General features: G+C 42.4%; 2 protein-coding genes across 10 annotated transcripts in view; one reads left to right on the top strand and one right to left on the bottom strand.

Moving 5' to 3' along the window:
- TBCD (tubulin folding cofactor D) overlaps window positions 1-1,330 on the top strand; it is a 114,652-nt gene extending 113,322 nt beyond the window's left edge. Inside the window, exon 40 of the mRNA XM_042032715.1 lies at window positions 1,000-1,330. Coding sequence (XP_041888649.1) covers window positions 1,000-1,011 — 12 coding nt within the window. The 3' untranslated portion in view covers window positions 1,012-1,330. The remainder of the gene's footprint in view (window positions 1-999) is intronic.
- B3GNTL1 (UDP-GlcNAc:betaGal beta-1,3-N-acetylglucosaminyltransferase like 1) overlaps window positions 1-15,091 on the bottom strand; it is a 107,198-nt gene that overhangs the window by 3,006 nt on the left and 89,101 nt on the right. For 8 of the 9 annotated variants that reach the window (XM_042032718.1, XM_042032717.1, XM_042032721.1 and 5 more), the window contains 3 exons: window positions 6,086-6,154; window positions 5,150-5,224; window positions 2,723-2,809 (listed from right to left, as the gene is read on the bottom strand). In XM_042032718.1, the coding sequence (XP_041888652.1) occupies window positions 2,729-2,809; window positions 5,150-5,224; window positions 6,086-6,154 (225 nt within the window). In that variant the 3' untranslated portion in view covers window positions 2,723-2,728. The remainder of the gene's footprint in view (window positions 1-2,722; window positions 2,810-5,149; window positions 5,225-6,085; window positions 6,155-15,091) is intronic. The other variant, XM_042032720.1, reaches the window with a different exon arrangement.

A 15,091-nucleotide genomic window follows, 5' to 3' on the forward strand; every position in this document is an offset into this window, starting at 1 on the left:
GAACTTTCTAGAAGAAGTTTTTTAGTGTTTTAAAGAATATGTGTTACTGTGTATGTATAAATATTTATCTTCCTTTATAGACTCATACTTAAGACATCTATGAGTACCCTTCAAAGACCTCCTGCTGCCCCATAGCAGTTTCTTTATCCATTTTGCAGTTTTTACCATCTGCTTTTAGTACAATTTTAAGAAACCTCAGCTAACATTTTTATAATTCTGCAAAACAAGAGTCTGAACCTCCTGCCCAGACAAGGAATTGTTTTTAGAACAAAAACTTTTAGAGGTTGCTTTTAAAGGTCTTCTAATCAAGTAATAGAAAGGTTATGCTCAAAATAAGAGATTTTACAAGATAAACTCTTTGATCTCAAAAAACCCCTTATTTTAATCCTTTATTATTGAAGGCTGAGAGAAGACTGATACTTCAGGAGAAAACTGTCTCTAGGGTAAACAAAGTAGTAAGAAATATCCAAATACACATCTAGGTATCCCTGATGGAGCTTGTACAGGTGCAGTCTGGATGTTCTGTGCTCAGTTTGGAACTTTATCTCTTGCTCCCCTGAACATAAGCAAACAGTGTAACTTCCAGCACAGAGCTGAGCCTGCAGCTGCTGTGCCAAGCTCATGGTGCCACTGAAGAGGAGAGGTTCTCCCAGCTGTGCCCATGTCCTCAGTGCTGCTCCCACCAGTGCCCAGCACTCAGCTCGGCACCAGTGGGAGAAGCCAGAGAGGAGGCCAAGCATGGCAGGATGAAAAGGTGAATGAAGTTGGTTGTAGCTGAAATCAGCATTTTCCACTCCTTTAAATTTTGTACAAACAAAACTTGCTGGAGGGTAGTTCAAACCATGGTGTTAAAAGGACTAAATATTACAGCTTTGCCTGTATTTTCTGTTCAGGTAACTTAATTATGTGGCTGGGACAGTGCCAGAACAGTGATGCCACAGGACAGTGATGCCACAGGCCTGCTCCATGTGACCTGTCCTTTTCCTTTCTCTCTGGCAGAGTTCAGCATGAGGAGCAGCAGGCCCTGGCTGCTGGTCTGTACTGGAGCTCGTGGTTCCTGTGCTGCCAGGATCCCGACACGCTGGATTCTCAGCAGAGCTGAGCACTGCACTGCTGGACAGAAGAGGCAGAGCCTGTCTGAAAGCACAGATGTGCTCACAGGAAGACAACCAAAATTCCTTGTTTTCAGTTTTTAATGTTGCTGTCTGGCAGGTTCTTGTCATGCTCTGTCACACTGACCTGTCTGGTTTAGTGTCAGTGGTTTGTATTTCCCTGACTGAACGGAGCCTGTGCTTGTACACACACCAAGAATTAAACCTGACCTGCTGCACTGGTCTCTTCAAGATTTATTTTCCAGGGGTAAGAATGGCAACACTCAGTGATACTGAAATCATCCCAAGCATCAAGTGGGCCTGTGGAGAAGTCTGTCAGTCCTATGTCAAAGCCTCTCGTAACAGCTCCTTCTGTAACTAATTCAGACAAATTGTTTTTGTGGTAAATTCAGTGTTGAGGAAGGTGAGTCAGTTGTTCAAACAGCTGCCAGGAATCCAGCCCATTTCTTACCCCCTACAAAATGACTCCAACACTGACATTTAGTGAGCTGTGATGGGGAGGTGAAATGCACAGGCCACATCATATTGTAATTACAGTTATTTTATGGCTGTAATTAAGTCCCACTGTCCCAACGCTTGGAACAGTGGCTGTGTGTGTATTTAGACACATCTCTACAAATTTGAAAGGAAGGTTAAATTCAGGCAGAGAAGCTAAAACCAAGCCAATTTCCCTGTGAAGTATCTGCTGCAAACTGCAGGTGTTCACTTCCACAGCTCCAACCTGCCTGGCTCAGGTTCTGTTTTTGAAGAAAGTGACTTTAAATGGGATTATTCAATACTTCTTAAGGATTCTTGCAAGCTGGACTGGCAGCTGGAAGTAGTGGAGCTCAGGGTTCTTCACTGACTGTTGATCAAGTGGTTCTGAGCAGCAGCCAGCCTTGGCCATGTGCTGCACCCACCCCAGGAGGAAATGCTCCTGCACCCACAGCCCTGTGCTGCTCTGCTGCCACTCACAGGGAACTTTCTAGAACATTCTTGAGAGCTTTTGGGGTTGTGAAGTTACACCTAGAGGTCCCTGCTGCAAGAACAGCACAAGCTGTGCTGGCACAGCCTGAGTGTTCCAAGGGGAGAAAGTGCAGTGGAAATGGTGAGGAGCTGCACATGGCCTCACCTGGCTGCCAGGTGCTGGCACAGACACAGCTGTGCTGCTCACACAGCCCCAAAGCTGAGGATGCTCCCTTGGAACCAGCCCTGGCTCTCTGCAGAGCCCTGGCACACACCAGCAACTGCTCTGGGAGCAGGGAATATGCTGGGAGCAGGGAAGGGCTGAGGGCTCCAAGCAGTGTGTGGCAGAAAACTCTGTGCACTTGCAGTGCTTCAGGCTTTGCCTGAGGCATTGCTGAGGCTTCTATTAACCCGAGGGCCTGTGTTTGGGGGGTGTTTAAATTAGAAATACAAGCTCCCAGTCAAACTGAGTGATGTGCAACAGTAAAACTGAGCACACAGCATTACCCGTGGTGTAACTATGACCTCCCTTACAAAGGGATTACTCAGCCCAAAGAGTAAATTAATGAAGCACAAATGACTAAAAAATTCTAAACCCCTGAAGAGTTCGGTCTTCCTGCACCCAGATACACAGAGAGCAGCACACTTCAGTAGCATTGCCTCACCTTGGTTCAGTTAAAGTGATAATAATCCATCCCTTCCTTCAGATTCAGCATGTCCAGGTTTGTTTCAAAGGCTCCACCTGTCAAATCCTGCAAAGGAAGAACAAGAAAATGAGATCAAACTCATTTCAGGTTGTAGCAGGTTTGGGTTATTGGTTCTTTAGGCCACAGAAGAAAGTCCCATTTGCAGAACTAAACAAATAAACCAGACTCAGGAAGGTTTCTATTCAAAAATTAAGGGTATGTCGAAAAGTTAGTGTTCAAATTAGTATGGGGGGGTATCAGACAACTCCTCAAATCTGCTGTGCTGCTCTGGAGCACACAAGGGCTGCTCAGCCCAGCTCTGCTCTTCTGTTTGCTAACGCAGACAGAGATAGAAAATGGATGTCAGTGATGTCATTAAGAAAACAGGGCAACTTCAGCATTCCTGAGCACTGGGGTCTTCCTGGAATCCTTAATTCTACTGATCTTAAGGAATGTCACAAAAAAACCCCCAAAAATTAAAGCTGGCAACACCACAGGTGGGGGATAAAGTGGTTGCTCGTGTTTGTGTGGTTGGCCCAGAACAGTAAGAGTGAGGTGTTAACTGTGAATGTTTAGGATGGCAAGTTAGAGAAATGGAGTCCCACTGAAACTGGAATTGAAGGAGTTGGAAAAAGTAACCTGGCTTTATAGAGGGGTTAAAAAAATACATGAGAGACCAGATGCTGAATTAAGTGGGAGAGTTAAAGACAAATCTTTCATTCCCAGAGCACAGGAAAAACCAGGCAGGGCTGTACAATAAGAGATCTAACCACATATTTTCTAAAAACTTTATACAATCAAGCTACTTTAATTGCTGTGACAGAAAAATAAAAATCCCTTTCATTTCCAGCCATTGGAATCCAAGCCAAGCCAGGGCACAATGCAGCACTTCTGAGCATTTTGCTTTTACCTCTAAGTGAGAGCAAACACGGTGCACAAACCCTTGGGTGAAGTGGCCCTGCAGGGCCACGCTGCTCTGACCAGCTAAAGCCACACTTGCATTCTCTTCAGCAAAAACTCACACACAGAGCAGAATTCCAGCTCCAGCTGTCTGTGATGCCATTGTAAAATGCAAACTGAGCAAAGATCAGAGGATGCCTGCTTCTTCCAGAAGGATTTGCTCTTGTACCAAAGCCATGCCAGTGCTCACAAGAGAGGAACTGCCTGAAAAAATAAATGAGCCAATGCTGCTCCAAGTACATGGCCAACAGAGTCACTTCTTGTAAACAACCCACTTAATAAACATCTAATCTCCAAAATCACCCTCTCAGAGCTGCATAGAAACATGCAGGTTTTGTCTGTATCAAAAGGAAAAATAATCCCCTACCATGAACAGCAAAATAAAAGCCAATTAAAGGCCCTTAAAGCACACTTCCTTCTTCAGAAAATAGTGAGGAACTTAGGTTGGTAAAGAATAAGCAAGCAGAAAATGCTCAGTGGCCATGAGGGGAAAAATAGACTGAAATCCCAACTGAAGTCAGAGACCAGAGTTTGCAGACAAGATGTTGTATAATAGTCTCATTGTAAGGGCTTCTCAGATTAAATGTGCTTTAGAACAGGTTGCACAGATGTTTTGTCTGGGGACTTCCACCCACCATTATATGCAGTATGAAAAATTAAATTAGTTGTAATAGTACTTGCTGATCCAAGAGTTTATCAACCAACAGTACACGATAATGCCCCGAGGCACTTTGAGCCTGGCTTTACAACCCAGAGTTATGAGCTCAGAGCTGATCATGAGGTTGGGAGTGCCAAGTTAAAAGCAGGCAGTACCAGAGGAGAGGAGACTCAGCTAATCCATCTCTGAGGAGATCCAGCACAGTGTTAGAATGGCAGTGTTGTGGGGAGCTAAAGGTTTTAGTTGCTGTCAGAGGGGTTTTTTATGAATGTTCACCACTGCAGTGTATTTGCTATTTTAAAGCTTCTGTGTTATAACAGCAAAAGAACTGCTGGTTATCATCTTCTAATTATATATTATCAGGGCAGTTAAACCATTTGGAATAAGTTACCACAGTCAGGCACAGAAGATGCTTCAGAACTGGCAGGGCCAAAAGCCATTTTGTTTAAGGCCTGATCTAATAAACAAAGCCTTTGCCATACATGGGGCTGCAAAATACTGGGCCCAAAGGAGGCTGAGTGCATGTGCTCATTGGGGTATATTTGGTATTGGGCAAGGAAGTACAACAGATCCAGCTCCTTTACAGAAGTTGGACCTTTTCTTATTCTTAATTCTACCCAATACTGCTGATTTAAATCCCCCAAATACACTGCACAATCAGTTTGATTAAAAAGGCCATTCAACTGCATAGCAAAAGCTTCTGGGAAAAGCCACTTACTGTAAATAGAAACTCATTTTGCTAGGGAGCAAACGCTGCTCCTGCAGATAAAGCCAAAGGTGGAACTCACCAGCTTCACACAGATCACGAAGGGCGGAGACGCGTCCCTGAAGTGACACACGGGAATTTTTGGTTTTGGTCTCTCCTGCAGGAAGAAGGGGTACAGAAGCACACAGGTTACTTGCTAGCTTGGTTTTAGGAGCTGCTAAACTCTTAAAAGGGGAAAAAATATGTTGAGCCCTCATGCTAAACAGACCTTGCTCATTCTCTGCCCGTTGTTTCAGTGCCTGTCACATTTCAGTGCAATTGTGCCAAGTTACACCAAATCTGAATTTGCAGCTTTCTGCTGCTGAAAGGAGCAGTTCTCACAGCTCCACTGCTTCCTCCTCACCTCCAAGTTCTACTTCCAGCCCTTTCTCAAACAATTTTCTCTTTGATACGATGCAAGGTAAGCAGCTTCAATAGCCTGTCCCATAACAAACTATGTTCCTTCTTTTTTTGGTTAATTTTTTGCCATTTTAGTGAGCTGCATCAGTTCCTGTGCCATCAGAGAGCATCAGAGCAGGCACAAGAGCAGAGACAGAGGAGGATCTTTCCCTCCTGGTGGGAACTGTTAAATGGCTTATGCTCAGCTGGGACTTCACCAGATAACTTGCTGGAAATCTTTTAATTTTGAGGGTTCCTTCCCTTTATCCACCATAAACCAAATTCTACTCCCACTTAGAAGACGAACCTGTCAGTGAAGACTATGTTTTACCCCATCATCAGAATCCTTTCAGAATATGTATTTTTGTTTTTCTAAACTGACTTCACTGAGTGTGAAGCTGACAGTCCTGGCTCCAGTTTGCATTCCAGTGTCCATTCCCAGCCCGCCAATCTTCTGTCACGGCCTCTTTACCAAAATGAGCTGCTACATAACAGACAAGATCAGTGACAAATTCCTTCGTCACATTCCCCAGGACACTTCTAGATCACAATAAAGAATGCAAGAGTGGTTATAACTCACCTCAGATTCCTCATACGTGTAGAATCCTTTTGTTATTTTCTTTTCATCAACATCACAAAATGCACTTACCTGGAAAACAGAAGCAGAATGTTTCAATAGCAGCATTTCACCTGTAATGTATCTCTGTAGCAATGCTGCAGGCATGGGAATGGACACAGGAATAGGGCAAAGCACCCTGGGCCTCCTTTGGAGCTTAAACACTTTATTTATTAAATCCTTTCTGGATGTATCTTAAGGAGTTGGGAAAATTCTGCAGCTGTCTATGAGCACACTGTGTACATGAGCACAGGTGATCTCGGTCACTGCAGAAGGGAACACCACCAACCCCATCCTCAGGGAGTAAACTAAACCCCAGAGACCAGCCTCCTTGTTTTGGCACTTCCACTAAAACCCAAGATGAGATGTAATAAAAACCTCTCTCCTCGTGTCCACCCCAAGCATGGAATGTACCCCCAGACACCCCAGGACAGTGGTGCTGCTTTGGGGGCACTGCAATACCTGCCTCAATGCCAGGGCACAGCTCACCAAGTTTGGGAATTCCTATGGTTGTGGACTTGTATTTTTTGACTGAAAAGTTCAGCAGATCTGGTGTTCAAACACAAATTACTGCTTCATTTTGCTTATTCTTACCAGAGTTATGAAAGCATTATTTGCAGCCCTAGGTGCCAGATGTTTCAGATGGGTTTTTATTTGCATTCCTCATAAATAGGCAGAATAAATGCCTGCCATCTAAAATACACAGTGGCCTTATTTTTGAGCCACTAAGTTGCCAGGAACATTTTGGAAGACTTTTTAAAATAAACATGGCTATGTTTTCCTCTGACTTCCATTGGATCTATTCATATCATCTACATGGAGCTCTTATGCTGAAGCAGAACAGTTGAGATAGATAAGGTCGTACAGAAATCAATTATTCTGGTGAAAGCTGGATTGCAGCTTTCATATCTTTTTAATTGCTCCATTAAAAATTGATTAACAACACTTACTGCTGAGAAAATCTGAAAAGCCAAACAGCTGCTTATTAATTTATTAAGTTAGAGAAGGCTGAAAAGGCTGGCTCGCTTTCCGTGTCTAAAATCGCTCTCACACATTTTCTTCCTGTGATTAAGATGGTTTTTCTTTTACCTAAAGTGACCTCATTCTGTTTGTGTAGAGGGAAACACTGTTTTTCTAATACCATAATATCACTTCCTTCATTAAACATCAATGGCAAGAGAATGCAAACAAAAGTATCAAGGGACTGCAAATAAGGCTGCAAACCACCAGCGTCCAAACCCATGTGGGAAATGAGCTGATGAACTGGAGGGGCTGGGCAGGGACAGTCCTTGGAACCCCTTAGAGGGAGGCATTCAGACCTGGAGAAGAGGTTGCTTGAAAACAGACACCAAAGGAAGGACAGAACATTAAGGAAGCATGAAATTTCCACAGTGGGGCTGTGTGAGTGAGGAACAACATCGGGGGCAGAGCCAGACCTTTGCTCTGGGTGATCCTGATGCAGGGATTGCACTAAGGACTTTAACCCTGTGTCAGCATTGGAATGGAAAGAGAAAGGAAGGAGGGGATTCAGGAAGGTCCTGGGCATTGTACAAGGTGTTTGTGGCTGGTGCAGCTGGGTTGGACAGTAACACACACAGGAGCTCCTTCACAGGTTAATACACTTTACATCCCTGGCCCTATTTCCATGCCCACAGCAATGCTTTATTGTAGCTGAAAAATCAGATGGTGTGGATGTGTACATACACACATCCATGTATGAGTATATATAAATATGTGTGTACATGAAGGGAATCAAGTAGAAGTCACTGTGGGAACAGCAGTTCCCCAGTTGTAATCTCTTCATTCTGTGCTAACCACCTTTAAAATTCTCCAATATTCAGCAAATCTCAGTTCTACCACCTGTGTTTTACTGTCCTATAAGCTGTGATCATAATAAACAATACTTAGCAGGATATGCCTTCAATGTCAGCCCAACAGAGCTCTAGGAACAAACACAGTCCAATATGTTAACTTACCTTCCAATAACTGAAGCTATTTTTGAAGATGCTTATGCTCTTAGAGATAATAAAAACCAAACCAGAACACCAAAACTTATGACACAAGGGTGAAATTCTATTTACACTTTGCTGTCAGGAACTGAGAATTCAGCTGCAAGAAATGTGCTGGAAAGTATTGCTGTTCACCCTCAGTGTGTTACAATACAGTTAACAGAACCCCCTGACTGCTGCCTGGACTTCTCAACATGAACCAATTTCTTCCTAATATCCAATCTCAATCTCTGTCAGTTTAAAACCATTTCTCCTTGTCCTGTCACTCTCCAAACAGTCTCTCTCCAAAGACAATTCTTGTATCACTAAACTGCCATGAATTCCAATACTCCCTCTCACCCTGGGCCATCACTCAAATTTCGGGGTGTAGAAAACTCTGCCTTTTCCACAGTGACTCCCCAGCCCCCAGAACACCCCCCTGCCCCCAAAACCCCTCCATGAAAAAAATAACACAGGTGAGTCTGTGATAAATTTCCCTTGGAAGCTGGAAAGGACTCAAACCCTTTTTTGTTATCACTGAGGTATTTCCCTGTATAATTCTCAGTGGATTCAGGCAGCTTAGATCTGATATTTACAGTAGTAGAAAACAGGTCAGACTTGAATGGGCAATTTTTCTGCCAGGCTGCACACCATGTGGGTGGCCAAAATGTAAGTCAACTATTTTTCTGACACACACTATTTTCCAATTAAAGCAAAGCTATGTCTGGAGTCTAAATACAGGACTTAGGCACAGTTGTTTATCCTATAAGGAGAAGTCAGGGCATCAGGCTTATGTGAGTTATTTACTTTATGCACTATCAGGAAAAACCCAGAGACACCTATTTATTTTCCTGCATTAATGGGGTTCTTTCTTGTAGCTTTTATGAAGAACATCTATCCACACATGAACTCCTGTCTCCCTGTAAGCAACCATGAATTATAAAGCCATAAAGGAGTCTCAATTTGCCTTTTTTTTTTCTTTTCCTTTTAGCAGAATGACTCTTTGGCAATATCCCTGACAGTATGACACCACTGAGTCCTCAGCTCACACTTCAGTGTTACTAAAATATATAAATTATTAAGTGTTTTTGTTTTGACCATCACTTGTATAAATATCTGCACAATTACAAAATTTCCAAAGGAGAAAACACTGCTAATTCTCTCAGCTCAGAACTAGAGGAGACAGCTGGGGATCTGCTGTAGGCAAGCTATGGAACTACTGAAAGTCATTTTTATAAATATGGATTGCAACTTCCATTAACAGTAGTGTAAGGGAAAAAGGAGAAGTCGCCTTCTCCCTGGTAAGAGAAAGTTTACATAGCTCAAAAGATAAGATATTTACTCTGAAACAATCTGTGCTAGGGGAAGACACGTTTGAGAAAGATAAAAGCCCTTCTCTGGCTGGCTCTTCCTAATAAACACAGGGGCTCTGCAGGGCCAGGCTATCAGACCTCCCTGGGGAAAAGGAGATTAATGGGCAGCAGATCCTCCTCCAGTGGACAGCCTAGGAAGTCACTGAAGGACCAGGAATGACACAAGAGTGCCTTGGGGTGCAGCTGGGACTACCTGCCTGCTTCAGCCCTGCTATGATTACACAATTTGTTGTTTGTTTCCTGTGTGACTTGCTGGCTACTGCAGAGAATGTTTCCTCACACTTCCCATTCCACTCAGATTTCATAATGGAAAAACTGAAAGATTTCACCAGCTTAACAATGTCCTTTTATGGTGAATGATCTGCACAGGATTTTATTCCCCCATCTTCTTTTCACCTGTGGTTTGGTTTAGGTGTGTAACAACCATTTACAGAAAGCAACAACATGTTACAACATCACAGCACCTTCTCAAGGTCTGTTGGAGCTGGAAGGGCATGAGAGGCAAGTTTTACATGGGAGAGTGAATAACTGAGTAGAACTGACAGAAAACTGGAGAACTCCTTCAATAAATGGTCACCTGCACACTGTGGCTTCTCCCTCCCCGTTACATCAACTGGTCCTGTCAGAGCCACCTTCAAAGAGACAACCTGCAAACTCTACAAAATCCTATGGGAGCAGGTCTTCCCTGCTCCATTCCCTCCACATCTCGTGCAATCCCCATCTGTTTTAAACTTCCAGTGACCCTGTTAATTCTTCTATTTATAATTCCTTCATTGAAGCTTGTAGAAAGCCTCGGAAGCATGTTAATATACATCTCTGCAAAAGCAAAATCAATTCTGGCCATTCATGTCAAAACAAAGTATCTGAAAGCATTACAATGCAAGTTTAAATAGATACAGCCAATGGCAAGCAGAACAAGAGACACACAGAGGCATAAACAGCTTCTGCCACGACATGGAACCAGCAAGCATCAGTCACAATCTGAGTGATTTTCTGTATCAGGAGCTGCTTTTATTTCACCTCTTTAGCATTAGAGCCAGGACAGAAGCTGTGGATATCTTTAAATCCCAAGCATGCATTTCATTATTCCATTTAGACACCATTCCACTGAAAATAGCAGTAGCTTCCCCCTTTTCCACATATCCATAACAAAGTCACTGGAGGATTTTAATACCAGAATCCAACATGCAAGATAAGCTGCTAAACACTGGGCATAAAACATTCCCCTTATTATGAACAACATACACCTGCCTTCATAGGTAACAGGGTGGGACCTTGCTGCCAGAGTCTCATCCCTACAGAGTGGAACAGAGTCATGCCAGGCCTGTTCTGGGTGTGCACAGCTCTGTGCTGACAGAACAGAGCTTGCAAAAACCACTTCCTCCCAAATGGAAAGAGCAGGGAGTTTTCCTGGCCTTGAAGCATTCACTACAGTCCAAAATGAAGCCTCTGTTTACCCCACGCCATTTTAGGGTGTTTTATACCTGGATTTAACTGAAACTTTCAAATTTCATCTCTCTCCTTGTCCTGGAGGCTTTTAACTTGCGTTCACTTTGCCATTCCACTGTCAAAGTGGGTGTAATATCCTTCCCTTTATTCCTGTCTCTTCGCTTTCCACATCCCCACTCCAGGCTCTGATAGTACCACTCACATACTTTTGGAGTGGTTAAAATGCTACAAAACTTAACCATTCCTCAGTTCTGGGAGTGGGCTGAAGGACCAGAGCTGCAACACAAGGTTTGGTGACTTGGAAAAAGGCGAAGGGAAAGCAGTGGATGATTTTAAACAGTTGATGAGCCAGGAAAAAGGGCCTTCAAAATACTTTTTCTGTTTGTCACCACCTGACAAGGTTGTTCTAGAGGGATGGCATGGCCTGGGCTGTGTACAAGCACTGCTTCCAGGCCACTAATGAGCTGATGCTTGTTTGGTCCTTGCCCCTGCTTTTCCATGAGCCACTGGAACACTATTTTCAGCCATCGGAAATGACACAAAATGTTAATGCTGAAGTTCTCCTTTTAGCTAAAGCTTGATGGAGAATAAAAGAGCAGACAAGACAGCTCAGAAACCCTCCAGGCACATGGAGCATCCCAAAAACATTTGGTTTCCATCTTCAGCTGCAAATTATAGACACAACGGATGTGTTTTAAACAAAAAAAGGTCTGTTTGACTTCATTCTTGCAGAAATGCTAATACTGAACCACTGTCAGCAGTGTGAATCAAGAAGGGGACAGCCAGGAAGCAGAATTTCCCTAAGAATACTGAGATCATGGTAATTAATTCATAAAAAAACCTACTAGTGGAATCATTTTTTTCGTGTGTTGCTGTTTAGCAAAAATACTGAGCCTTGGATTTTTGCCTGAATCCTTTGGAGACAAAGCATCATTTTAATATTCACCGTACAGATGGCTGAAGGAAAAGGGAGAATTGCTGAGGTGTCCTTTTCTCTTTTAACATAACCATAAGTCACATTCACACTGTTTTCCAAACAGACTAAAGCAACAATTTGTTAGTGAGTATGAACACAGCCAGACTGCTGCTTCCTAGAATTGCCTGAATTTTGTTTCCTAAGAAACAATGCTCTTTGGCACAGGGCAGAGCTGGACTTTTCAAACATCCCACAAAGACCTTGTCAGCATAAGAAATGCAATTGCTTTGTTTGCCAGGTTCTGAAAATACTAAAAGCATTCTTTTTTTGAAAAAGATGTTTTCTTACACACCCTAAGCCTGACAGTTCAAATTAATTAATTCTCTACTTGAGGATTTAGTAGAGTCCAGGTGTTTTTTTCAAAATTACCAAATAATACAAGCTGTATGTAGTAGGGTTTTTTTTGGGGGGGGTGGGGTGTCATTATTAATCCTAGGAGTATCCTAGGAGTATGTGTCCCAAATTTTCTTCAGGTACTTAGTGCCAACTGAGAAAACAACCCTGCTGTGACTCCACAGTCCAGCCAAAGTCAGTCTCAGGACATCTGATGAAATTCTGCATCTCAATAAAAGAGTGCAGTCAAACAGAGCACAAGTAAAATTTTCAGGAGTCTAAACTGACTTAAAGTATAAAACCAACTAAAATTAAGTCTAGACAGAATATAGCTCTCTAAACTTAATTTTAGATGGTTTTATACTTTAATAGATTTTTATATATAAAAATAATTATAATTGTCATTATGATTTTTATATAATATAGAATGAAATAATATATCGATATAATTGTTATAATAAATTAACAAATAAAGCATACATAAACGTAGTTAAATCTTAGTTAAATTATACAGCTAATTTTGGCAATGTTACCTGCATTGCAAAGGCCATTGGACCTTTTAAGATCACACTTTTACACAACTGGACCTTCAAGAGGAAGAAATGGTAATTATATTGATGTAATGCATCATCTTCTGCCCTTAAGGGGCTTTTGGAATTGTGCTTGAAAGGTGTCTAATTTGCATAATTGATGAATTCATATCTCAGGGCCTCCATTTATTTACAGGACAACACAAGATTCCACTTGCAGATTCAAACATACTAAATCTCTGGTGCTCTCATAATTAAAAATATATGAAAGCTTCAATCTTGTTAAGTTGGTCTTTAAAGGGTGAGACAGGAAAAGCATTTTATTGTTTTCAGGACTGGGAAGGATGAAGCAACAACTATTTACAACCTTTGTTCATATGGGATTTTAGAGTCTTTGGCAAGAGTTGCAGATTAGTCACAAAATACCTGAAGGATCTTAGAGGAAAAGTATAATATGGAGTTTCTCTACTGTCCTTTTACTGTTATTCACTTGGAATAAAATGAAAACTGCCACGAGTTCCCTACTGCAAATTATATGAATTTATTTGCTGAAACTGCAGCAGCATAATCCTTTGAATAGCTCCTGCAGAAGTGAGATCTGTTCCCTACTTCTGCAGCCTTTTGCCAGTGACTGATATGAAACACAGGGATATCATTTAAGCTTCAGTACTGGCTGAGGTGGACAGACTTGGGATCTCACTTTTGGAAAAGCCAGGAAGTTACAGTGGCAATCATAATGAGCCTGAACAGACCCATAGAACAAGTGCTTTAATCACTACAGAGAACACTAATTTAATCAGAAATCAGCTACCCCAAAGCCTCTACTCTCACTTAGGATGACACAAGTCCTTTTCTGAAGGTATTTATCTTTGTTTGCTGCTGAGAAAGCCCCTGAATCCTTCAGATAACCTGTCAGACTGAGGGGATGGTTTGATTGCTCTGCCTAGGGTGTTAAGGATCACTGTGCCTGCGTTTTAGCAGCAGTTTCCTGCAGCACATGTGCAAACTGAGCCACACTTGGCTCATGAAATTGCATCTGGCACGTGGGTTTGCTGAACGTGTCTGCTACAGCAGCCAGTAACTCAGGGGTTAATGCTCGGTGCAGAACTCCAATATCCAACCAAACCCTGCTGGAATATGTGCAATTGTAACCTTGACAGAAGCAAAACAGCATCCCAGCCTGAGCAGTGCCAAAGCAAACGTTAAGGAAAGGTCAGGGGGAGGAGCGCCAGGATCCCGCTAATTGGAACCACTCCGGGGCTCGTGTGCGGGGCACGGAGCTCGTTCCCCAGGAACGGAGCTGGGCCTGGGGTCTTGGGCAGGAAAGGGCCAAAACCACAACAATATTATTTTTCTCTTGCATTTTTTATCCCCTCTTCTGTGACATCTTTAAGTTGTCACCCTGTGTTGAACGGGGTGTTCTCCACCTGCAGGAGGAGGTGGGAGATGTACTCCAGAGCTTGGGAGAGGCTCTGTCTGAGCACCAGTCTCCATTTTGGCTTGGTACAAAAAAAGCTAGAAAACAAAACCAAACAAAATCCCAACACCTGAGATGGTGAGACAGCACCAGAAAACCCAACATGGTCTATTTTTTTCTGTTAACATCTCAAAAATCTACCAGACAAGCTGCCATCTCTTCCCTTGGAACTTATTTCTCATTTTCCTAATTTTGCAGAGAGAGAAGTACAATGGCTGCTGAGTGTCAGCCCAGTGGCTGTAGCCACTCAGTGAAATTCAAAAGGTGCTCAGCAAATAATAATAAAAGAGAATATTTTCATCAACCCCCCAAAATCTTGTGCACACTGCACTGCATGACCAAGATAAAATCATATTTAATGGACAGGTCTGTCCTCTCTGAATGAAACAACTGATTGGAGACACGTAGCATTTAACATCTTTTCATACAGCTCACCCACTGCCATGTGATGGCAATGACTGAGGGATGGCATTGGAGTACCAAGCAGGAAATTCAGTTCCATTTTTGCTCTGTACATTTACTGTCTGAGTGTCTCCCATGCCTATTCAGTAATTTTAACTATGTGTATACAAATGTCTTCTATTTTTTTTATGTGTGTGGTCTGAGGGCCACAACATTAATCAGGTTTATACACATATTTGTCATTTTGTCTTTCCATCCATATTCTTAAGAAAACAAAAACATATTCAGCAATAAAATGAATGTTCTGTGGCTCTTTATAAGAAACAGCCATTTGACATTAGCCCTAAAGCCTTTATCTAATACAGAGTTATTGCACACGAGAAAATGCCATAAAAATAAGGTATTTAGACTCTTGGGCAAATCTGTCCTGAGAAATATCTAC

The sequence above is a fragment of the Corvus kubaryi genome, unplaced genomic scaffold (assembly GCF_017639235.1).
Source record: "Corvus kubaryi isolate FWS band 111438036 unplaced genomic scaffold, C.kubaryi_AGA036_p1.0 37353, whole genome shotgun sequence".
Lineage (NCBI taxonomy): Eukaryota > Metazoa > Chordata > Aves > Passeriformes > Corvidae > Corvus > Corvus kubaryi.